This window comes from Phlebotomus argentipes, unplaced genomic scaffold, assembly GCF_947086385.1.
Source record: "Phlebotomus argentipes unplaced genomic scaffold, Phlebotomus argentipes genome assembly contig_15, whole genome shotgun sequence".
NCBI classification, from domain to species: domain Eukaryota; kingdom Metazoa; phylum Arthropoda; class Insecta; order Diptera; family Psychodidae; genus Phlebotomus; species Phlebotomus argentipes.
Window position 1 is genome coordinate 11,570,739 of NW_026776181.1, and position 22,668 is coordinate 11,593,406.

Below are 22,668 nucleotides of genomic sequence, written 5' to 3' on the forward strand. Positions count from 1 at the left end.
TCATTTTCTTATTCACTTTTTTTTTGTTTCTCGAGAATATAACTGAAGTTTACTCAAAATTGCATTCTTTGATCACCTGATCAGCCACAATCTGCCGTTGAATATCACTCACGCCGCCGTAGATCTCCGTGATCCGAGCGTCGCGATACAGTCTCTCCGCCGGCAGGTCCATCACGTAGCCCATCCCGCCCAGGATTTGCACACAGTTATGGGAATTGAAGACGGCGCACTCGCTGGCCGCCAGTTTGGCCATGGAGCTGAACTTGGTGCTGCGGCCGCCGGGCTGGGAGAAGAGGAATGCTGCTCGGCGCGTCAGCAGCTGCGCTGCCTCCAGGCGAAGGCCCATGTCGGCGATTCTGGCCTGGTGAGTACAAGTCATTAAGACCTGATATGAGCACTTATCTAAAGCTCTTCATACCTTCACAGTCGGCATCGTAATGATGGACTGTCCAAATGCGATTCTTGAGGTAGCATAGGATATCGAGAGATCCAGAGAAGCCCTTGCAATTCCCAGGGCTTGCGAAGCAATCCCAATTCTGGCCAGATCCAACTGCTCCATGGCAATCTTGAAACCCTCCCCAATTTCCCCGATTACATTCCCTTCAGGGACTTCCACATTGTCCAGAACGAGGGTGCAGGTGGAAGTTCCTCGGATGCCCATCTTCTCCTCATTCCTACCCACACTCACGCCTGGCGCGTCCAGAGGCACGATAAAGCCCGCGAGTCCGGCGTGTTTCAGACTCCTGTCGACTGAGGCGAAGACAACGGCCACTTTGGCTTCCCGAGCGGAAGTCACCCAAGCCTTGGTGCCCTTGAGAATCCACTTGTCTCCCTCCTGGCGAGCTGTGGTACTCAGGGCTGCCACATCGGATCCGGCATCTGTGAAAGGCAGTCGACTTGTATTTCACATTTCCCGGGATATCAGAGTCTTTCTCACTGAATTCACTGAGGGCGAAGGCACCGAGTGAGGAATTCAGCACCAGAGGTGCCAGGAAGAGCTTCTTCTGCTCCTCTGTTCCTCTGCGATCCAGAAGATTGGCATACAGGCAGTTGTGAATGGAGACAACAGCTCCAGTTGATGAGCAACCGCGTGAAAGTTCCTCAACAGCCAGAGATAGGGCTAAAATATCAAGTCCAGCACCACCAAATTGACGATCCACACTCATGTACAGCATTCCCTGACTGCCCAGCTTCTCAATCAGCTCCATGGGGAATCTGACCAGGAAGAGCCAAGAGAAACCGTTGCAAAACGCGCGGACGGAATTGCCGCCAAAATCTCACCTCATCTCCCTATCAATTCTCGCCGCGATGGGCATCAATTCCTTCTCGGCAAACTCTCTGCACGCTTTCTGCAGCAGCTGATGATCCCCAGACAGCGGAGTCACCGTGAAATTTCGATAAGTTATGCAAATACCGCCGCGACTGAGGCATCTCCCTGTGCAAACACTTCTTATCATCTGCACTTTCACCGCTCACCTGCCGGGGCGGATACTCACACAATCTGACTCCCTGGCGTTGACTCAGCATAATTACACCACCATGCAGCACTCGGAAGAGGAGAAACGGACAGGATGGTGGGCAGACGAGGACTGGAAGCTATGCACGCGATCAGGTCAGGTGTCAACGCTGTTTCACCTTGCTTTCCGTGAGGATCGCTGCGAGCACACTGCGATTTAGTATTCAAGCGCGCAACGAACACCACTCGCTATCAGTTGAATAATTTATTGATAAAAAGCACGAATTACTTTGCAGACGACTCTTGCTGCTCAAACTTGGGATACTGTGCCTCGATCTCCGTCCACAAGCATCTGCCGACAGCCAGGCGACGCACGACATCGGCAATTTCGTTCACCTGAAAAGAGTTGGATGGAAATTTTGCCCAGCGAACTTAGCATAATTCTAGAAACCGGAGTCCCAGAATGAGAATCTTGTTTCCTTTTGCCGCATTGGTGTATAAAACTAACATAATAATACAGCATTTCACTCACCGGAATCCTCACTTGAGCCATCGAGTCCCTCTCTCTCAGAGTCACGCTGTGAGGCTCCTTCAGCGTATCGAAGTCAATCGTGATCCCGTAGGGAATGGCAATCTCGTCGGTTCTCGCGTACCGCCTGCCGATCGATCCGCTGGAATCATCCACCTTGTGCGACACATCGCATCCGGTCAGCTCGGCGGAGATCCTCTTGGTGAAGGGTGCGAAATCGGGATTGTTGCTCAGCGGCAGAATCGAGCACTTCAGCGGCGCCACAACTGGCGGCAGTGTGAAGTAGCATCTCTGCTCATCGCCCTCGCGCACGCGGAATGTCTGCTCCAGCAGAGCGTACATGATCCTGCCAATGCCGAAGGACGGCTCGATGACGCTGGGAATGATCTCCTCCACGTGCACGGTCTTCGAGGACGTCTTCACGCTCACCATGTCCTTCGTCAGTTTGGCGGAGGTCTCGCCGAACGGCAGATCAAAGGCTCCATCCTCGTTGAGGGAATTCTCCAGCGATTGGAGATCCGAAAGCGAGAGATTCGCCAGGGCGTCGACAATGGCTTTGGCGTCTTTCTTGAACACCTTCCCGATAGCCGGCTTGTTGGGCACGGCTTCCGTCACATCCATCGTCTTAGGCTCCGGAAGGCGCTTCTCGGCCGCCAGACGCACTTTCGTGGCGTTCGTGTGTTGCGTGAGATCGAAAGCGGAGCGATCGGCGCAACCGACGCACTCAATCCAGCCATAGCTTGTCAGGCACTCCGCGTCCCAGCAATCGCATGCATAGTGAGCCATCTCGTTGCTCATGTGCTGCCGGAAGCGCAGACGATCAGGGCGAATGCCCACCTTGAGTAGGAACTGGTGAATGCGCGCCATGAAGTATCCCAGCGTCTCATTCGCCACCAGCCCGGCGGCCACAGCGTCTCCTATCGCCACCACTTGGCCACTCTGACCATCCATCTGATTGCACGCCGAGTAGAGCATCATCTTGGTGTCTTTCACGTCCACAAACTTGGGATGATTCTTCTCGCGCGGATCACAGAAGTGCTCAATTTCCGCCATTGTAAATTCTCGCACGCGAATTAGGCCTGAGCGCGGGGAGATTTCATTGCGAAAGGCGTTCCCGATCTGCGCCGCGGCAAACGGAAGGCGACCCTGATTGAACTCCAGCAACCTCTTGAAGTTCACGAAGATACCTTGAGCAGTTTCAGGGCGCAGAAACCCTTTTATAAGTCCCGTTGGCCCAATTTGCGTGCCGAACATGAGATTAAACTCGATCGGCTCGGTGAGGTCATTGCCAGTGGTTGGAGACTTCATGTTGAACTTCCGGAGAATCGCTGCCATCTCATCCTTGGACATCCCGTCGAGTTTCACGCAGATCTCTTGACACTCCGCCTTCAGCTCGGCTGTGGCGGTTTTCTCCGCAGCCAGCTTCTCCAGCGAGTTCTTAATCAAGTGATCGAGGCGGAAGCATTCGCCCGACTTCACATCCTTGGTCATAAGATCAGCGAATCTCTCCACATGCCCAGAAGCTTGCAGAACGCACTCGGGCGTGAGAATTGAGCAGTCCACTTCCAGCATTTGCTCCTCCAGGATGAAGAACTGTCTCCAAGCGGCCAGCATGTTGGCCTTTAGAGCGCAGCCCATGGGTCCGAAGTCGTATTGTCCGGAAATGCCTCCGTAAATGGCGAAGCTCTGATCATAGAAGAATCGTCTTTTCAGCAAGTCTTCCATCCTCGAGCGATCGAACGTCGCGGCCTGAGGCATCAGCTCCAACTCCTTATCCTCCAGGATTTTTTTCCGGGCCTTCAGCTCCGCCACGGCGGTCTTCACGTCCAATTCAGGCGCCCCATCGGCCTTCAGCTGTCTCACGAGGTCGCCCTGCAAGAAAGCCGGACATCAGCATTGCCTCTACTTCTTCAGCATCACTATAGGTACTCTTACTTGCTGTTTCACCGACTGCCGCAGAGGCGCCAATACCGTTTCCACCGCAGGATCTGCCATTTGGATCAGGAATTGTTCGTGTAACTTTACTTTCCTGTTCAATTTCTTCGTGCCCCAATTTTCGTTCCACCGGAAGGTTACAAGATTCACAGAAATGCACCGCAATTGAGTTGATTTAAGTGACAGGGGATTTACACTACTTTTCACTACAATTGAGAGGAGTTTGGAGAGTATTTTCATGGAAATAAGGCAATTTTCCGGGGACTTGCGAAATCGTGCACGCGTGGACCGCACGCCAACCTTTCACTTCAATGAGTCATTGGCGCCTCTCGCGGAAAATAAAAATATCCACCATTCGCGCCATTTCACTGAAGATTCATGAAACAGTGGTGAAACATGGTTATTGAGGAAAAAAAATTACAATTTCTCATGACTGTGCTTTCTTCTTACCTCTGCTGTTGCGCTAACACGAAGCGGAAGTATCATAATGTGCTAGCAGTGCCAAAACAGCTCTTTTCGTCTTCAATTGAGAGGCTTGTGCATGAAATATTGAGACAAGGAGATGGGTAATTCGACACCAACACTGCTCGAGGCTGTCCAAAGGTTCGTATCCAATTTGTCGTAATGTATAATTAGTTTTAAGTTACAATCCAGCTAAACTCACTTGTTACATGGTGCAAAAGGGATTCTCTCTCAGTCAGTCGCTGGCAGTGGCGAAATTGTTCAATTTCACTTGTAAAAGTCTGAATCTGAGGCGCGATATCAGAGTTGATAAACTTCAAGATAAAACAATCTTAGTGGGTTCGAAAGTGCGAAATTCCAAGGCGAAAACAGCGGAAATTTCTCAAATTGACTCCAACGAAAGCAATTTCGGTTGAAAGATTTATTTTTATTATCTCTTCCTCTCTTGATTCTTGTCTTGCTCCCGAAAAATCACCACATTATTCTGCCAGCTGTTTTACATGTATCACATGAACGATGGCACGGCAGAAGATGTGATTTTCTCCCCTCTCGCTCTACCGGGGAAAAATAATTCCAAAGTGGAAGAAGAGGAGGGCGAAAGCAATAGAAAAATCATGTCAATTTTCAATAAAAACAAGACACTCTTGCGTGATGAATATTGAAATAATTAAATTAATTTGTCACACACTTCACAGACAATTATTTGTGTTTTCTGTTAATCTCTTTTAAAACAGATTTACAATCATTTTGGACATTTATTTGTAAACTTTGCTCATCGCTTTGCGGCGTGCTTCTTCCCTCGCATCTCACGAAGAGAGAGTTGTACAATTTTTTGCCCACAACGCGATGATCTTTCATCATTTATTTCAAAATTTATATTTACTTGTTTATACAATTTTTTAAATTTGTTTACAAATAATCACTATTTTGTTTAGTAAACTTTTCGGCATGTTTGGTAAATTGTTGGCATAATTAAATTTGCTATTATTGAGCTCATTCCCCCCGCAAAGATGGGTGTATTTTTATTTCACCACGAGAGTCACATTAAGATCTCTCTCTATTCCTGTGCCTGATCAGCGACAAGCGCGCACAGTTTCAAATGTGATTTGATAAGATTAATGGCGAGGCGCCTTTTTTCAATCGCTGGAACGCTTTCACGAAAATATTCTCAACTGATGCCTTGAATAGACTTGAACTTTTAGCCCCAAAATGACTCGACTATCGTTTGATGTGATAAGAAAGATGCGCGCAATTGCGTGCTTTTTCCGGATGTTCTTGAGATACTTTGACAAGGGTCGCAAATTTAGCGAATCATATATCGTTTCATTGCTCGGGCGTAGCGAAAAATATCGTTTCGATTTTGCCAATTTATCGTGTTAATTTGATTCGTAGCTCTATAATTTTCAACTCCAATTCACAAGGGGCGTTTTTTTATCAGGAAATTTGCAAAATTGCAAATATTTCAATATAAGCAATAAGAGGTGTTCTTTCTTGTTTATGTTCTCTAGTGTTTCAAATACGAAAACACCAATAAATGTCTGCAAAATACATTTATTTATTTACACTCCAGAAAGACCCATTTTTCCCTCGCCATTCGCCATGGAATGTTGATGTTAATGATATATTACGAAATACTGGAAGCGCAGGGATGAAGAACAAACGTGAAAAAAAGTCGGAGTTTAGAGTAAATGATCCATGTTTATAATATTGCGAATCTTTTGGTATAATTTTCAGTGAGAAATCGGAGAAATTGATACCAGATTCGAGGAAATCATTACGCAATTAAAGCCTCAGTTATACAGCTTTCTGCTGACGCAGTTCTAATCCCATCCGTCGGGGCGAGAAAAGAGAGCAGAAAAATTGCAAACGTTTGACTAAAGATCACGATCTTGGCGAAGAGGAAAATCAGAAATTCTGCCACCGCTTTATTGACGTATGAATTTATATTTCGGATCTTGTGCTCCCGTTTGTGTGCGAAGGAGCGCCTCGACCACCGATAAAAATGTGATTTATTGGTCATTAGGTTGCAGAGACGGAGCAAGAATTGCCTCTATGACCGCTTAATTTATTATAAAACACATTCCTTGGCGCAAGGCATTTTTGTCACCCATTAATTCTCACCCTCGCAAGCCCTGAAACTCTCTGGACAGCATCTCAAGATGTGGCGTCTCCTTCGATGGCCAGATTTATGGCCTTGTCGCAATTTTACAAGTTTCTTCCTCTCAGCAGATGAGCGTCTGAATGGCTTCTGCAAGACTCTGTGGCGCGTCAATAAAATCATGCTCTGCTCATTGGGAATTTTGGTTTTCTTTCCTCCTGAAAAATTCAGAAAATATTCCTCCGAGCATCAGCTGGTGATGAGCGTGAGCAAATGTTCACAAAGTGGTAAAGTGTGTCCCAATCGACGTATTTGTCAGGCGAGTAAGAGCATTTCATTTCAATTTTCTTTATTTACCTTCACATCTTCATCTTGCATTAACCTTTGACAATATATATATTAACTATGTAGTAACAAAAAAAAATTTGGTAAAATTCACCATTTGACGCGATAAGACAATTTTGTGCTCTCTGAAAGCTAGAAGATGATCCTCTGGACGGAAAGTTTGAAGATAGAGGGAGAGAGTGAAATAGAGTTGGAAGCGAAGCAGGTGTGCTCGCAACTCCCGGAGATAAATTCATGAAATTCACGCACAAATCAATGCCTAAAAATAATCCCTATCACAGAAATCACATTCTTTTCGCCGACCATTTAAAACATGAGCAATTTGGAAGAATTGACGCTGATTGAGTGACTGTGAAGAGAGTCCGCGAAGGTTCCGTCAACTTATGGCTGTGGCAGGTAATTCTTCTGATAAGTCTGCTGCGTGGAAGTCACGTTCATCTGGCTAACGGGACTGATGCACTCCTCTTTTATCGGATGTGGCATAGCTACTGAAAATACGCAGTATTTAATGGCTCTTCTCATTTCTGAGCATCAGCACTTCACTCACTTGTCGAGTCAGACCAGTAAGGATAGGGCGTCGCGTCGTATCGGCGGGAGCAGGTTGTGGGTGATGAGCTGCCAGACACTATTCCATGAAATTGCATAGGCAAAAATTTGGGATGTCTCTAAATATGTACAAAAAATCATATCATCAAATCCACTCACCGATGTTGTTTGCCAGAGGACTGTAGGAATTGATGCCGACGGACTGGACGGGCTGCTGCAGCTGAAAGTCAATAAAAATGTCCTTTTGATTGCGATTGTGAGAACATACTGATCCATCTTTGGATATCTCAGGGACTCACCTGGCCATAGGAGTAGCCGGGGCGCGACGGGCATGGAGGGTAGTTTGGGATCTGCGACGGTGGCATCCATGGGCCGCAGGGTGCTCCGGCGGTGTCGTAGCGCGGAAAGGTGGCGTAGGGCGTTTGCGGGAAGATCGCCCTGGCTCCGAGGTTGCTCGCGTAGGGATCTGCGTTGTACAGCTTTGGGTAGGCGGTTCCTGTGCTGCGATAGGGCCGTTTCATGCGCCGTCTTCGCCTGTAGTTGCCCTTCTCGAACATGTCCTCATGTGACCGATCCATGGTCCACCAGTTGCCCTTCCGCTCGCCTCCGCCCTCGCGGGGAATCTTCACAAAGCACTCGTTGAGACTAAGGTTGTGCCTGATGGAATTCTGCCAGCCTTTCTTGCCCTTCTTGTAGAACGGATAGGTGTTGATGATGTAATTGTAAATGTCGTTCAACGTGGCCCTATTTCCAGGAGCGTTCTTCACGGCGCAAGATTGTAAAAAATCATGAGTATTAAATCTCTCTTTTATCCATCAATCTTAGAGATTTACTAAAAGATTGTCAAAGAACGCAAAGCACGATGCAGCACTAAGAAAAATATGTTAATAAACGAAAGAATAACCAAACTTCAGATTCAAAATATGCTCATTTTCAGAACATTTTACTTCCAAACTTGAAAATTTAATCATGACAACAAAGCAGATAATGCATAATCAGTTCATCATGGGTAGATGTAATGCCATGTGAAGTTATGATTGGAAATCACGGACAAATTTGTGATTTTATTAATCGGATAGCAGAGAACTTGCGAGAAGAATGTTCATTCCCTACCTGAATGGCCAATGAAATGAGGGCCACGTAGCTGAGGGGTGGCTTCACGTCGTCCTTATCGGTTGTGCTGATAGTGGTGGTTGTTGTGGTCGCAGAGCTGTTCAGGCAGAAATCATGCATTAATTAGCCAGTGAGAAAAAAGGCGCGATAAGCTTAGCCAAAGAGTACTGACCTAACAGCCGATGGCACCTCTTCCGACGATCTCAAATTCGACACTTCCTCGCTCTTGGAAAGCATCTGCGTGGAGCTGGCCGCATACTGAGGCCTCTGGATGACGGTGGGAATGGGGGAAGACGCCTTCAAGGGCTCATAAGTGGGCACTTTGGGACAAAAGAGACTCTTGAGATTGATGAACTCAACGGCTCGGCTTTTAGGAGTGAAATATTAACTTGAGTTTTGCGCAATTTGAACCACTGACCCTATTATCAAATTTCCACTGATAAGGTTTCGTATTGAAAAAACTGCAACTCGCTTTTTGCGATGAAATCATAGAAGAGCGCCTCGAAGGAAAGTCCAATATACAATTATTTCAAGATTTTAAATAAAAGTGATCTTTCACTTGGCATGACTCAATATTTTTGCATTAAAAGGTGATACGATGACGACATTTATTTTGCTGGAAAAGATTGTATTTTTTCTCCAAAATCAGCAATAATTTGACCTACTGCCGATTGAAGTGCAGAAGGAATTACTTTACACAATACACACAAAAAATGTTCACTTGCGCGATTTTTGCTGGATGATTCCTTCAAAGTTGCAGAAATCGCCGATATTGAGGTCATGATTTGCGGCATGATTTGGTGGAATTGAGGCAGGAATGTATCATGCATAAATGCAATTATGTGAGCATTTCATGGGATTGAATATTTCATCTCTAGCTTGACATTGTGCCGTTTATGTGGCGGGAAAAGGTATTGTTTGCAGTCACATTGTGGAGAAATTTCACTCAATGATTCATTTGCGACAATTACAAGTGGATGCGAAATGCCGACACTCACCTATGTGGGAGATGCTGGACAGGTTCTCGTGCTTTATTTTGGGAACAGGAAGAGTGTTCTGGGGAGAGAATTGCAAGATTAGTCCAGGGAAATTAAAGCACACAAATTACAAGCAAAGTTAATCAGAAGATTTAAAATGTTCCATCGTCAATTCTCATCTTGCATCAATATGACCAAATATTTTCATTCTTTTCTAATTCAAATCTTTCTTAAATTTCTCTTCCGTTGAACGTTGATATTTCTACTCAATCTTATACATATTTATTAAACTTTCTGCAACTGCAATCATATTTCGTTGATTTTCTTTAGAAAGCAAAGATTATTATCTGCTTTAAAATATATATTTTAATTAATTGAGTTCTTCAATTAGTTTTCTTAAGCTTTCTACTCCTATGACTCTTGCATATGAAACTTTAATGTACAGACGCCCGAAACGTAAGCTTTCTCTATCCCTGAAATTTATTATCTCTGTCTAAAAAAATCACTGGACCAAATAAATTCACATAAATTTTCACAACCACTTTTAATTTGCATTCACTGAAAAACACGAAGAGCTTCGGGAATTTTTGGCGGGTTTTCATGCGATGCCGCGGAAAATGTCTGGGGAAATAATCGTAAATCATCCGCCAAAGTGGAAATAGGTTTTCAATAGCGCACGATGATTTACGCGACTCAAAATTGTGGCTCGTGCCTAATTAAATAGAAATTAATTTCTCACGCTAATTGAGAGACTTCTGTGGACACTCGAAAGTATATTTTTAATGTGCGGAAAATACACACGTGAGACGATCGTTTGGAAAATAGTGCAATTGAGCATCCCATTCTTCAGTGCGGCGCACACAGAGTATAATTGGAATGGTGATATTTTCTCTCATGCTGTGTGGGTGTTTTTCGGGATTAAAAACTGCTTAGTTTGATATATACACAACAGCTGGCCTCTCTCTTGTCCCACAAGTGAGGAATTGTCGCGCTCAGTGAAAATGGGAAGATGATCTTCGGCGCGCGGGAGTCTTTTTGTCTCCATATGAAATTGAGACGCTCTCGATTGCTGTGCAGATATGAGCAGTGCAAGGTGGGCTTCGTGGAATTTTCTGGACTTACCAGAGACCACTTGTCCGCATAAGATGGCATGGATCCATCCAAAGGTGGAAGATCTACGTTCGACGACATCAGCATTGCCTTTGAGGAGTAGTCAAAAGACACACTCATTTTCCAACCTTTGACGCTCACCCAGGAAAATCTACTGCTTCTCACTTGCGGCGTTATGAGATGACAGAAGGGAGCTCACTCATTAGACGACCAGGAAAGTTAATATGTTTTCAAATAACACAACACAAACACTTCGCATTCACTTTCTTTGGCGCTCCTTCACATCCCAGATCTTCACAATCTCCACAATATATTTTATTTCGCCACTGTGCGACAATTTATTTACTAAACATCCTGAAAAGTTTACTAAATACTATCTCCAAAGTGTTTCATCTCAGTCACACGCACCAAAAAAAATGCTCGGACTCTCTTTCGCTCCGGTTTCGAGCGGTTTTCCTCACTTCCTTGCACGTCTCTTTCCAATTTCTCCGAAAAAAGATACACTTATCAAAGGCTCGCGAGTAGAAATTTCCACTTGTGGAAAAATTCCCAACGACCAGAGATCCCGAGGTGACTTCACTGCACAAGACTCAAAAGCTGACTAATTACCGACGACTTGCGACTTTGGCGGGAGTCGACAGAATTCTGACTGGCGTAGAAACTCATGAAACTCTCGATACGACTGTGTTTTTCACTCACCCTTTTCTCCTCTTCCCAATACTCACAGGCAGTGCTCAGTGTGTTTTCAGCAAAGTTCGCTTATCGCATATTCGCCATAAAAAAAAGGCTCACATGTGCTCCCATGTTGACGAATTCCGCACAGCAATTCGACAATGAAATGCCAGAGAGAGAAAAGGCGGAGAAAGGTCTCAAGAAAAAGCCCATCGGCTGGCAGAAAAACACCGCAATGCTGACCCAGAACTTTCCCTATGAAAGCACAACAGCGTGTCCTCAAAATATTTACGCAAGTATGTTGGAAAAGCTGCACAGCCAATGAGAATATTCTCATGAATGAAGATTTGTGAAATTTTATGCATGATCTGATAAAATCTGCAAAATGTTGATTGTTGTTGGGACGAATGGTATAACATTTGGGTTAAAGTTTTGTGAAAATGTTTAGAAACTACGTCATATCACGGATACTTGTATTAAGTCTTGCTGGAGAAATTTGCAAAAATATTATTCTCACCCGCAGTCGCCAAGGATGAAATTTCTGTTTGTATTCTTCAGCAACTGCATCAATGAAACAATTAAGACAATTGCATTGATAGAGATATCTATTTTTTACTATTCCCTAGATTTTCTTTAAAACAAGAATGTTTCTCTGCAAGTTTGTAGATCTCGTCTTTTAATTTTCACTAATGCAATGTAGAGAGATTAAGTATTCAACAAAATATTAAATTTATAAACTTGTATTCACAGTTCTTGTTTCTTGAACGATTTTATCAGCAAAATCAATAAATTTGAGTAATTTTGGCCCAATTTTTGCAATTTAAATTCAAAATTAATGCTCTTATGATTAAATTAAACTGGTTAAAATATTAAAGTATCAATCTTCAGCGTACATTTTTGTCGTTTTTATCTTGTTTCTAAATCTCAATTTCAATCCCTTATCTCGAGTATGTTTCCATTGAATAACATGAGGCTTTGCCAGCAAAATTTCCTGGAACTGGCAATAATTGGTGGTAAAAATAGCACCTACAAGTGCAATTCACGGTGATGGCATTCGAAAGAATTGGGCGTCAGAAAGCTGAGACCACAGCTCCAGACGTGATAAAGTAAACATGCTGCCCAGTTGGAAGTGGTGTGAAATTCGATGCAAATCAATTATTATTTTATAAACACTGGCCACTTCTCGGAATCTTTCTCTCTTGCACATTTTGCTCTATTCAGGAAATGCTCTGGCATCGCGATGACGTCGCGCCGATGTATCACGAAGTGATAAAATTCATCCCCCAGAAATATTTCCACCCGCACATTTTCAACACTTGTGTGGAATCCGTCGCTTTTCTCCATGGCAACTCACAAGCTCCTCCCAAGAGCGCCGCTCATTGGCGGCCCCGGAGCGCCTCTTTCATCAGAAGCTCGCCCATTTCTGCCACTTCAGCGCCTTTCCGACACTCAGTCTCTGTTGCAACGAATATTCCCCGGTTTCTGCATTATTCCGCACTAATCTTGCTGAAAATTGTCCCACTTTGCTGCCAAATTCAGGTCACGTGCATGTATTGAGGGCATAATTATAATTGTTCAACTTGTATCGGACTGATTTCGAGGTGGATTGGCTAAAATACCAGGTCAAAGATGAGCAACGACGGCACGTGACCCGAAGTCTTGGGTTTCCATGATATCAAATTCAAGGAAAGGTAGTCACTTCATTCTGGAGCCAATGCGAATTAAAGCTGAACTCAAGTGATGAGAAATCTAATTAGGGCAGAGTAAAGAAATGAAGGCCAATGATTTCAGATACAAATTTGGTTAAATAGTCCACAAAGAATAAGTATTTATCTTAGTATAGAAACTCTGTGTTACTTTAGAGAAATAATACGAATACATAGAGCAAATTGATTCAGAATTGTTCCTGTTTATTTCGCATTTCAATTTTATGAATTTTTTCATAAAAAAAAACGATTTCACGATGTGTCTGCGGAAACCAGAAGAAGAAAAAATTAAATAACACATTTAAAGAGAAAATTAAGTTTTTCAATTATCAATCATTAAGGAAATCTTAAAAATCAAATTCTCTTTCCCTTATGTTTTACGTTAAATCGGCTTTTGAGTGTGAAATTTTTATCTTGTGCAAACGATGTCATTGGATTCATGTTTTTGAAAAAAAGAAGGAAATTTTACCTCTTAACTTGTCCTATGGTTTATTTATTTTTTTCTATGCAAAGCCATTAATTACTCCTCATCTGTGTTATAATTTTCTTCCTTATGATGTTTGTAATATTGCCATCGACATTTGGCAATGCACTTCTCGTCCTGGCGGCGTGTTCAATTTGCTGAATGATCTTCAGCTCATGCAAGCTCGACACAAAGTTGGTGATCGTGCAATTCTGCACGCCGCCCAGTCTTCCTGTGCGTCCGCAGCGGTGAATGTAGTCCGCCATGTGCAGAGGGAAGTCAAAGTTGACCACTTGCGAGACGTGTCTCGTGTCCAGGCCTCGACTTCCGATGTCAGTCGTTGACATAATCTTCACTTCGCCCCGTCGGAAGCGCTCAAACTGTTCCATTCGAATGGACATCGGCATATCAGCGTTGAGACTGATGCAGTCCACGCCAGAGCTTGTCAGGAAGTGCGAAACGAAGTTTGCCGTGGGCGTCTTGTTGCCAAAGACCAGGACTGAGTGGTCCTGCTTAATCGCGGATTTCGCGATGCTGAGCAGATTCGGTGGCCGGTTGATTTTACTCATGCGGAGGAACTTTTGTGGCACGTTCGGCACAATTCTGTGCAGATCTGGCGTCTGGATGTTCTTCACCACCGACACGTCGATGATCTTTTCCAGCATGCTCTCCCTGTTCACCGGGATTGTAGCGGAGACCATGATGAGCTGCACTCCAGCTTCGCTGGTGAGGTTCTTGTGGAAAGAGAACCTCTGGAGGAAGTACGAGAGCCTGTCGGAGAAACTGTCATCCAAAAGAGTGTCCGCCTCGTCCAGCACCACTTCTCTCACCGCTCCCATGCGGTATATCTTCGTGGCGGTTAGCTTGTTGATAACCCCGAGAGTTCCCACCAGGATGTCGATGTCTTCAAAAGTGGGATTCATCATCTTCTGCTTCGTGTTGCCGCCGACGAGAGTCTTCACTTTTAGATTATGCGGCTCGCACAGCTTCTCAGCCACTTCGCCTATTTGCAACGCCAGCTCGCGGCTCGGGCTGATGATTAACACCAGCGGAGTGTTGAAACTCCTTGACTTCAGCTGATGCTGACCCTTGCGAATGATCCGCTCGATGATGGGCAGCAGATACGCCAAGGTTTTCCCACATCCTGTCTCTGCAGCAATTGTGGTGTGGAATCCTTTCAGGATCTCCGGGATGGCCACTTCCTGGATCACACTGGGACGAGTAATGCTGTAAAGTTCCTCTGCCAGCTTTGAAATCTCCGTGCGTATACCCAGCTTTGCGAAAGTCATTCCGGAAGAACTGAAGCGCCAGTTGTTGCCCAAGTGTAGCGGGTGGATGAGAATGAAGTCTGTCTTGGATTTGTAATGATGCCATCCAGAAGATGCCAGAGGAATGCTCCCAAACTTTGCATTTTCATTCGGATTAAAGCCCTTGTCTTGATACAAATCAAACTCCTTCCTTTTGCAGGTTAGAATGGGAATTCTGCCTTTTTCCGGGGCTACTTCGGGAATCGCAACCACAGATGGTGTACTGAAGCCGCGAAATATGATTGAACAACGATTCAAATTTCCTCTTAACATACTTATAGAAGATATTTTCACTGACTTCACTGAGAAAATTACGAGAAAACTGTCCGGTGAAAATTCACAACAATCCCCACATGATACCGCAACGTTGCCAATTTTCTACCCTTTTTGAAGAAACTGTATTACAGTTTTTTTTATAACAGTTCGGGTTTGTTTACATTTTGCGCAGCATGGATTCAAATGACTCTAGTTTCCAGAATTCCGACGATGTGCACCAGGAAGAGAGAATGAGGCGAAAGGCAGTGCTTGTGGAATATCCAGGACTTGTGGAGAATGTGGGCAAGTGCCTGGAAACAATGGGAGGGATTGGCAAATTATCTGAGGTTAGATTTTCTATTTACAAGATGATTTCCTGTTTTTTTCTTCATCAATTTTCTGTTTTCTCTTGGTTTCTAGACATTCAACAACGAGAAGAAACGCCTTGAATTAAAATTTACCCCTGAAAATCTATTCTGCAAGCCCGTGTTTGCCGATGAGCACGCCACAACAGGGATCCTGCTGAAGATTAAGCTTCCCCGTCGACGTAACACCCGGTCTGTGGAAGTCCCTTCAGAGAGTGCAGAGATTGTGGCCAGGGTGGAGACTTGCTATAGATTCACCAGTATGTGTGACTTTCAACTATTGCCAATTGTGAAGCGAGACGATGAGAGAGTAGAGATGATCTACAATGAACTCATCCCAACGTATAGAGACAATCATTCCTGGCTGACAGAGAATCCCAGCATCCCTTATTTCCTGCCACCGCTGCTCTTCTCCCGCCTCGACACGGTGCAGCACAAGACCTTCCGATCGAGCCAGATAACAGAGAAAGGCGCTACTGTGCAGCAATTCCAGGAGCGCAAGAAGAGAAGCAAGCATAATGTGATCGCGTCCTTCAATCTCCATGACGCTCTGCCGGACAAGATGAATCCAGCAGCGGCGGAGATGCTCAAGGTAAAGTTCGTCTCCAACGACGAATACACCACAGTGAAGAATTTGCTGCAGGAGCGCCCAATTTGGTCGCGTATCGCCTTGTGTTACGTCTCTCAAGTCCCGGTGGCGAGGCTGAAGGTTATTCTGCCCACGTTAGCCTTCTTCTTCAACTCCGGTCCGTGGAGGATCCTGTGGTGTCGCTTTGGTTACGATCCCAGGAAGCACTTCGAGAGTCGGCACTGGCAAGTGCTGGACTATCGACTGCGGAATCACGTCGCCGCGAAGAACTACGTGACGCGCAAGAGCAGCCACGTTCTGGGATCGGTGAACAAGGCCAGCGTGAGCCAGAAGAAGTTCACCAAGCCCACATCCGGAGCGCGGGGTGAGGAGAAAGAATCCTTGGTCTACTCGCCGTACTTCGAGGTGGGAAAAATGCCCGAGGCGCGGCAGATAAACTACCAATATTGCGATATCCGCGTGCCCAAGATCCAGGAGATGCTGGAGAAACTCCCCGGTCCACTCTACGGCACGACGTGTACCGAAAAGTCCGGCTGGCTGCCTCCTGGCTTCGAGATGCAGTGCCGCGATATCATGAACGAACTCATTCGCGAACACTTCCAGACGGAGATCCTGAAAAAGGAGGAAATGGAGGAGTCTGGCGAAGAGGAATCGACCGGCGATGAGGACTCCATGCTGGAAGAGACCTTCGAGGAAATGGACATTGATTGAATGCGCCTCTATTTTTTTTCTCAATAAATGCCTCAATCGAGAATATAAAATCATCTTCATTGGCCGAAAGAGAAGCACATATCTGAACAAGTTTCCAGCCACTTTGCCAACTATTTCCGTCCTACAAGCCGTTTTCCTTCTAAATGCTAGACACTTCACTGCGCGGGCAGATTGAGGAGCAGATTCTGCCCAGGCGGAAGGTAAGTGACAGCGCGCGAGCGCGACATTTGATAGGCAATGTCTTCGGCCGCCTCAATCCGCCGCAGCTCCACCAGACCATCGCCGGCCGTGGCAAGAGACTTGGCCAGCAGCTCAGCCGCCTGAGCGTCACCCTCGGCCGAGATCACGGTGGCCTTCTTCTGCTGCTCGGCCTTCTCCACGAGGAAGCGCGCCTTCTCGGCTTCTTGCTGTGCCACCTGCTTCATCTCGACGGCCTGTGTGAACTCCTTGCCGAAAGTCAAGTGTGTGATGGAGATATCGTCCAGAATCACGCCAAATTGCGAAGCGCGCTCGATGAGGTCCTCGCTCACCTTCTGCGACACCATTTCTCGCTGCGTGATGAGCTCGCCGGCATCGAACTGCGCCACCACGGCTTTCAGCACTTCCGTTGTGATGGATGGCAGCACGCGCTCGTCGTAATCCTGGCCCAGGATCGTGTAGATGCGCGGCAGCTGATCCGGTACCGGCCGGAAGAGAATTCTCAACGTGATGTTAACATTCTGCAGGTCTTTGCTGCCCGTCATCACGGGAATATTGCGTGGCTGGGAGCGAATATCGAAGATGATCGGCCGCTGCACCCACGGAATGAAGAAGTGAGTACCCTCGCCCGTTACTCCCGGCTTGATACCTGAGAATCTGTCGAAGATCACCGCCCTGTGCCCGCCGTCAACTGCAAAACAGTCACATCTGATAAGAAACATGTTCCGGCAGTTTGCCGGCTCTCACTTACCATTGTACAGGGCAGAATTCACCACTCCGCCCACGAGCGCCACTCCCAGGCCAATTTGACCGATTCTGTTGAACAACTGGGCAGCCATGCTGATGCTCTGAAAGATGAAGAGGGCCGCAATGAGCCCCAAATTGCGTTAGCACATGATGATTTCATCACAACACGAGAGGGTGTCGTTTTTACTCTTTGCCTCGCAGAAACTCAATTGACAAACACAGCAAGGATTCCAGAGGAGCCTCCAAAATGTGATTTACTTACTTTTTCTGAGAATTACCGGGAAATATTGACTATTTTCGTGAAAAATTGTGCAATGGAATTTTTTGGTTATGAAATAATATGGCCGACTGTGTTGCCAGATGCATATGTGCTATAAAATTAGACATTGAAAATTTCATACTTTTCCACTTACTTTTCAATAATAATTTCTGATAAGGAATAACCGAGGCATTTCCGATATCTGAGAGCTATTTGCTATGAAACCAATCATATCTCTTTAGAGTTAATATGACCTATCATGCATCTCCGTTCGAAAGCCTGATAGATGTAAAAATTGACTTTTTAGCGTTGAAAATTCATCCACCGCATGATTTGTAAAATTTCATGAAGTTTTCAATGGTGGCATGCCGACCACATTCCACAGCATCTGGCAACCCTGGGCACCGGCTCTGCGGCCATTTTTATGTGTGCCGTATCGTATAATTAGGTGATTTTAGGCAAAAACTGCTGAAATTCGTCTCTTTGCGCTCCTACTCTTGTGTTATCTAATGTAAATACATTGGAGAAAGTGTGCAGATCACAGGTATCTACCGACTCGTGTGGTTTTTCCGCGGGAAAGCAGTGAAAATTGAGTGCGAAAATTAGGTTTCACGGGAACAATGTGGTTGACTCACTTTGACGTCGCATTCGTTCGTTTTTTTTTCTTTACTCGTGCCCCCATCAATAATAAAAGTCATCCATGACGGTGAATTTTCCACGGAAATTGGCTGGGAAAAGTGCAAGGGAGTGCTGTGGGGTGAATCCGTGTAGTGGGCGCGTGTAAGGACATTCCATATGGCGCCCCGCGTGCAGAAAATGCGCGTGAAAAGCCTCCCGAAGGCATTTCAGTGTTTGACAGCACGAGGTTAAGAAGGACGATTTTGGGAGTTGCAATGGCATTTCGTCTAGCCAGAAGCCGAAGAGCACTGAAATTACACTAGGAAGACTATCTATGGTCCTTGAGGGATGGAATTAATACTTCCCGGCGGGGGAATATTTGTTGTTTGTCGCGGATTGTGATGGGAATCAGAGGCATAACATGGAGTCTCGATGTGCGTTTCTATCGGAGATTAGGCGATAGAGCTCGGTTATCGCGGGGTTATCGTGAATTTCGCTGCTCGTGAAGCATTTTTCCAGCTGACTTCCTCAGAAATAAGAACATTCGTTGATTGGAAGCCTTTCTTGCTGTGTCTCTTCAACATTTCCTCCTCCTTTGCAGTGGTAAAGCCGAAGAAATGAACTCTCTCTGTCAAATGGCTATTCCGGCGACTGAGAACGGTCTTCACCAGGAGAAAGTGGCAATTCTGGATGCTGGTTCTCAGTATGGAAAAGTAAGAATGATGTCTGGATTGCCCGAAGCGCGGCAAGTGGTCTAAGACTGTTTCCGTCTGCAGGTTATCGACAGAAAAGTGCGTGATCTCCAGGTGGAGTCGGACATTCTGCCCCTTAGCATGCCCGCACTGGCACTGAAGGAGCAAAATTATCGGGGTATCATCATATCCGGCGGCCCCAATTCCGTCTACGCTCTCGACGCGCCCCAGTACGATCCGGCCATCTTCAAGCTCGGCATTCCAATCCTGGGCATTTGCTATGGCATGCAAATGATCAACAAAGAGTTCGGCGGCTCGGTGGCCAAGAAGGACGCCCGAGAAGACGGCCAGATGGAGGTGAACGTGGAAACGTCCTGCCCACTCTTCAAGTGAGTAATCCGTGTTGATTGAATTGACTAAGGACAAGCTCTGAGATTTATCGCTGTATTGAGCGAAGGACTTGACTGTCCTTGCTTCAAATTTCGATTAACTGCGAATTGATGTTTAACGGGAGACTGGAAGGGGCAAAGTTGCAGGGAGGCTGAAAATGCATCTCAACTACTGTATTGACTTTGCTCTGATACTATCTTCCAAGAGTAAAATGGTTCGGAACAACTAGAATTTGCATGAATACGGAAATTCTAGCTACACCTTGCCACACATTTGCTTGTATATTGTGAGATTGACTTGAAGATTAAGGGCTATATTAACACGTTCGCTTGCTTTCTAGTCGGCTGAACACCAACCAAACGGTTCTGTTGACCCATGGCGACAGTATAGATCGTGTTTGTGACCAATTCAAAGTGTCTGCCGTGTCGAAGAACACAAGTATCGTGGCGGGAATTTACAACGAGCAAATAAATATTTATGGTGTTCAATTTCATCCAGAGGTAAGGAGTGCTAGATGGTCAGTTTGTGTGGTTCTACATGGAATTCTCCCTCGTTTTGCAGGTTGATTTGACCATTAATGGTAAGCAGATGCTTTCGAACTTCTTATTCGACATCTGCGGCATGTCAAAGCGCTTCACACTGCAAAATCGCAAGGAAGAGTGCGTGAAGTCGCTGAAGGAGATGATTGGCTTGAAGAAAGTCCTGGTGAGTGGTTTCCTTGAATGTGAGTTTGAAGAATGAGGTCAGAGCTGTGCTTCTCTTGCAGCTTCTCGCGAGTGGAGGCGTTGATTCGACCGTGTGTGCATCTCTATTGAACAAAGCTGTGCCTCCGTCTCAATTAATCGTCGTTCACATAGATAATGGTGAGTCCTCGTTGATTTGTTTGCCGCTTTGACCTGAATATTGGTCGGTTGGTTCATTTGCAGGATTCTTGAGGCAGAACGAGAGCGAAGCAGTGGAGAAGTGTCTCGGTGAAATCAATATAAATGTAATTGTGAAGCGAGCGCATCATCAATTTCTCAATGGGACGACAACTGTGAAACAGCCTGGATCACACTACTCGACAGACACGCCAATGCTATCGATGACGACAAATCCAGAGGATAAGCGGAAAATAATTGGTGATGTGTTCGTAAAGGTCACGGATGAGGTGATTAAGGAGCTCAAGTTGAAACCCGAAGACATTCTGCTGGCTCAAGGAACTCTGCGGCCGGATTTGATTGAGTCAGCGTCTGCCCTGGTCAGCACCAATGCGGACACAATTAAGACACATCACAACGATACAGAACTCATCAGGTAAAGCCCAGAGTGGATTCTGTCCGTATTTTCTGCGGAGATGTGAAAGTGTGGCTTTTGCAGAAAACTCCGTGAGGCTGGTCGTGTGGTGGAGCCGCTGAAAGACTTTCACAAGGACGAAGTGCGTGCTTTAGGATATGATTTGGGTCTGCCCAGCAAGTTGGTGGAGAGACACCCTTTTCCCGGGCCAGGACTGGCCATTCGGATCCTCTGCGCTGATGAGCCTTACATTGAGAGGGACTTTTCTGAGACACAGGTGAGAGACACAGAGTAACAGAGTGCGTTCTGGAGACGTTCAGGTGGAGTATTTGCTGTGCTTGCAGTTCTGCAATCACAAGAATGCTCCTTAATTACTCTCCGAGAGCAATGCTGAAGCAGGGGATAATATTGATTGATTCGTTCCAATTTGTAGGGATCAATTGTCAATCTTCTTCTTAAACAATACAAGATGTTTATGACTTTAGAAAGTTTTCCAATATAACACTGTATTTGATGATTTATTCTTGATGCGTGTGTGGCTGATTGCGTGTTTTGTCCTGCAGGTTATAGCCCGTGTGATAGTGGATTACAATCAAAAGCTCCAGAAGAACCACGCCCTGCTGAGCCGTGTTTCCGGTACGACGTCCGTGGCGGAACAGAAGGAGCTGCGAAGGATCTCCAGTGCGATAAAACTCACCGCCACCGTTCTGCCGATCAGGAGTGTCGGCGTGCAGGGCGACAAGCGCTCGTACAGCTACGTTGTGGGGATTTCGAGCGAGGGGGCGCCAAATTGGGGGGATCTGATGTTCCTTGCCAAGATAATACCGCGCATTCTACACAATGTCAATCGAGTTTGTTATATATTCGGCGAGCCTGTACAGTATCAAATCACCGATATCACGCACACGCACGTGTCGCGCAAGACATTGGCCCAGCTCAGAGTTGCTGATGCGATAGTGAATGAGGTGAGGATTCTTTGGATGTTGATTTTGACGCATGGATTAATTGACGATTGGTGGTTTTCAGGCACTGCAAGCCTACGGCTGCATCAGACGCATCTCGCAAATGCCTGTAGTATTAATTCCACTTCACTTTGACCGAGATCCAGCCAACAGGATGCCATCGTGTCAGCGATCAATTGTTCTGCGACCGTTCCTAACAAATGACTTTATGACGGGCGTTCCAATTCTACCCGGTTCCGAGAATCTACCGATGAATGTAAGTTGAGTGAAAAGTTGCCGTGATCGGAGATGTTCAGGTGGATTATTCGCTGCGTTTGCACGCAAGGATATTCCTTAAATAATCTCCAAGATGAAAAACATTAGAGAAGGGGATACAATTGATTGATTCCACCGCAATGGAACTGATTGCGATCCACTCCTTGGACAATTCAATGATTCCTTTGTCTGATGGAGTGCATAAACTAATCTGTGTTTTATCTTTGCAGGTCGTGGAGAAGATAGTTCGTGATATTCTTTGCGTACCTAGCATTTCTAGGGTGTTATACGACTTGACGCCTAAACCTCCGGGCACCACAGAGTGGGAATGATTTCACTTCAATTCACCCCTATCATCAACATTTTTGTCATCTCTGTAGTTACTGAGAAGGTGAAGAAGAGAGGGACGAGGGAATGAGAAGAGAATACAAAAAATTGTGTAAAGAAGAGCGAAGATTAGTCTTGTGTCGTGAGGGTCGTGAGGCATTTTTCACGAGTTTAGCGATGACGGAAGAAAAGGGACAAACGGACATTTCTAGGATCTGGAAGTGAGATGAAATTTAGCCACAGCATCCAGTTACATATATTAAATATATAAAAAGAGCAAAGAGAGTGAAAAGAGAGAATAGTGAA

The 22,668-nt window shown here is 45.6% G+C and overlaps 7 protein-coding genes across 13 annotated transcripts; 2 read left to right on the forward strand and 5 right to left on the reverse strand.

Annotated features, from left to right (window-relative positions):
- Window positions 1–26: 26 nt before the first annotated feature.
- On the reverse strand, window positions 27–1,642 carry LOC132263099 (short-chain specific acyl-CoA dehydrogenase, mitochondrial-like). The gene is made up of 5 exons (XM_059762679.1): window positions 1,497–1,642; window positions 1,282–1,435; window positions 938–1,215; window positions 419–879; window positions 27–361 (listed from the first exon to the last, which is right to left on the reverse strand). Exons 1-5 carry the CDS (start codon window positions 1,525–1,527, stop codon window positions 50–52), a joined length of 1,236 nt encoding a protein of 411 aa, XP_059618662.1. The 5' UTR covers window positions 1,528–1,642; the 3' UTR covers window positions 27–49.
- A 66-nt stretch (window positions 1,643–1,708) lies between these two features.
- On the reverse strand, window positions 1,709–4,227 carry LOC132263095 (glycine--tRNA ligase). Its single transcript, XM_059762675.1, has 3 exons — window positions 3,921–4,227; window positions 1,989–3,857; window positions 1,709–1,852 (listed from the first exon to the last, which is right to left on the reverse strand). The coding sequence occupies exons 1-3, from the start codon at window positions 4,158–4,160 to the stop codon at window positions 1,742–1,744; spliced, it is 2,220 nt and encodes a 739-aa protein (XP_059618658.1). The 5' UTR covers window positions 4,161–4,227; the 3' UTR covers window positions 1,709–1,741.
- Window positions 4,228–6,812: 2,585 nt separating this feature from the next.
- LOC132262740 (forkhead box protein L2-like) lies at window positions 6,813–11,234 on the reverse strand. Of its 5 annotated transcripts, XM_059762142.1 has the most exons (9): window positions 10,980–11,234; window positions 10,584–10,897; window positions 9,483–9,540; window positions 8,657–8,804; window positions 8,485–8,581; window positions 7,671–8,132; window positions 7,531–7,612; window positions 7,373–7,450; window positions 6,813–7,313 (listed from the first exon to the last, which is right to left on the reverse strand). In XM_059762142.1, exons 2-9 carry the CDS (start codon window positions 10,689–10,691, stop codon window positions 7,207–7,209), a joined length of 1,140 nt encoding a protein of 379 aa, XP_059618125.1. In that variant the 5' UTR covers window positions 10,692–10,897; window positions 10,980–11,234; the 3' UTR covers window positions 6,813–7,206. The 5 variants fall into 5 exon arrangements, with proteins under 5 accessions (XP_059618125.1, XP_059618127.1, XP_059618124.1 ...); XM_059762144.1 differs by having other exon boundaries at window positions 7,531–7,591; window positions 10,584–11,234; XM_059762141.1 differs by having other exon boundaries at window positions 10,584–11,234.
- A 2,192-nt stretch (window positions 11,235–13,426) lies between these two features.
- LOC132263234 (probable ATP-dependent RNA helicase DDX28) lies at window positions 13,427–15,095 on the reverse strand. The gene has a single exon (XM_059762900.1). The coding sequence runs from the start codon at window positions 14,990–14,992 to the stop codon at window positions 13,466–13,468; it is 1,527 nt and encodes a 508-aa protein (XP_059618883.1). The 5' UTR covers window positions 14,993–15,095; the 3' UTR covers window positions 13,427–13,465.
- Window positions 15,096–15,125: 30 nt separating this feature from the next.
- LOC132263235 (general transcription factor 3C polypeptide 5) lies at window positions 15,126–16,650 on the forward strand. The gene is made up of 2 exons (XM_059762901.1): window positions 15,126–15,321; window positions 15,395–16,650. Exons 1-2 carry the CDS (start codon window positions 15,169–15,171, stop codon window positions 16,637–16,639), a joined length of 1,398 nt encoding a protein of 465 aa, XP_059618884.1. The 5' UTR covers window positions 15,126–15,168; the 3' UTR covers window positions 16,640–16,650.
- Window positions 16,632–17,967, reverse strand: LOC132263236 (protein l(2)37Cc). Of its 2 annotated transcripts, none has more exons than XM_059762902.1 (3): window positions 17,847–17,967; window positions 17,589–17,685; window positions 16,632–17,528 (listed from the first exon to the last, which is right to left on the reverse strand). In XM_059762902.1, exons 2-3 carry the CDS (start codon window positions 17,674–17,676, stop codon window positions 16,795–16,797), a joined length of 822 nt encoding a protein of 273 aa, XP_059618885.1. In that variant the 5' UTR covers window positions 17,677–17,685; window positions 17,847–17,967; the 3' UTR covers window positions 16,632–16,794. The 2 variants fall into 2 exon arrangements, with proteins under 2 accessions (XP_059618885.1, XP_059618886.1); XM_059762903.1 differs by lacking the exon at window positions 17,847–17,967 and adding an exon at window positions 17,772–17,790.
- A 269-nt stretch (window positions 17,968–18,236) lies between these two features.
- On the forward strand, window positions 18,237–22,636 carry LOC132263233 (GMP synthase [glutamine-hydrolyzing]). 2 transcript variants are annotated; one of them, XM_059762897.1, is made up of 11 exons: window positions 18,237–18,387; window positions 19,063–19,174; window positions 19,238–19,542; window positions 19,884–20,043; window positions 20,105–20,248; window positions 20,310–20,406; window positions 20,470–20,839; window positions 20,903–21,095; window positions 21,382–21,783; window positions 21,845–22,036; window positions 22,266–22,636. In XM_059762897.1, exons 2-11 carry the CDS (start codon window positions 19,079–19,081, stop codon window positions 22,365–22,367), a joined length of 2,061 nt encoding a protein of 686 aa, XP_059618880.1. In that variant the 5' UTR covers window positions 18,237–18,387; window positions 19,063–19,078; the 3' UTR covers window positions 22,368–22,636. The 2 variants fall into 2 exon arrangements, with proteins under 2 accessions (XP_059618880.1, XP_059618881.1); XM_059762898.1 differs by lacking the exon at window positions 18,237–18,387 and having other exon boundaries at window positions 18,600–19,174.
- Window positions 22,637–22,668: the final 32 nt, after the last annotated feature.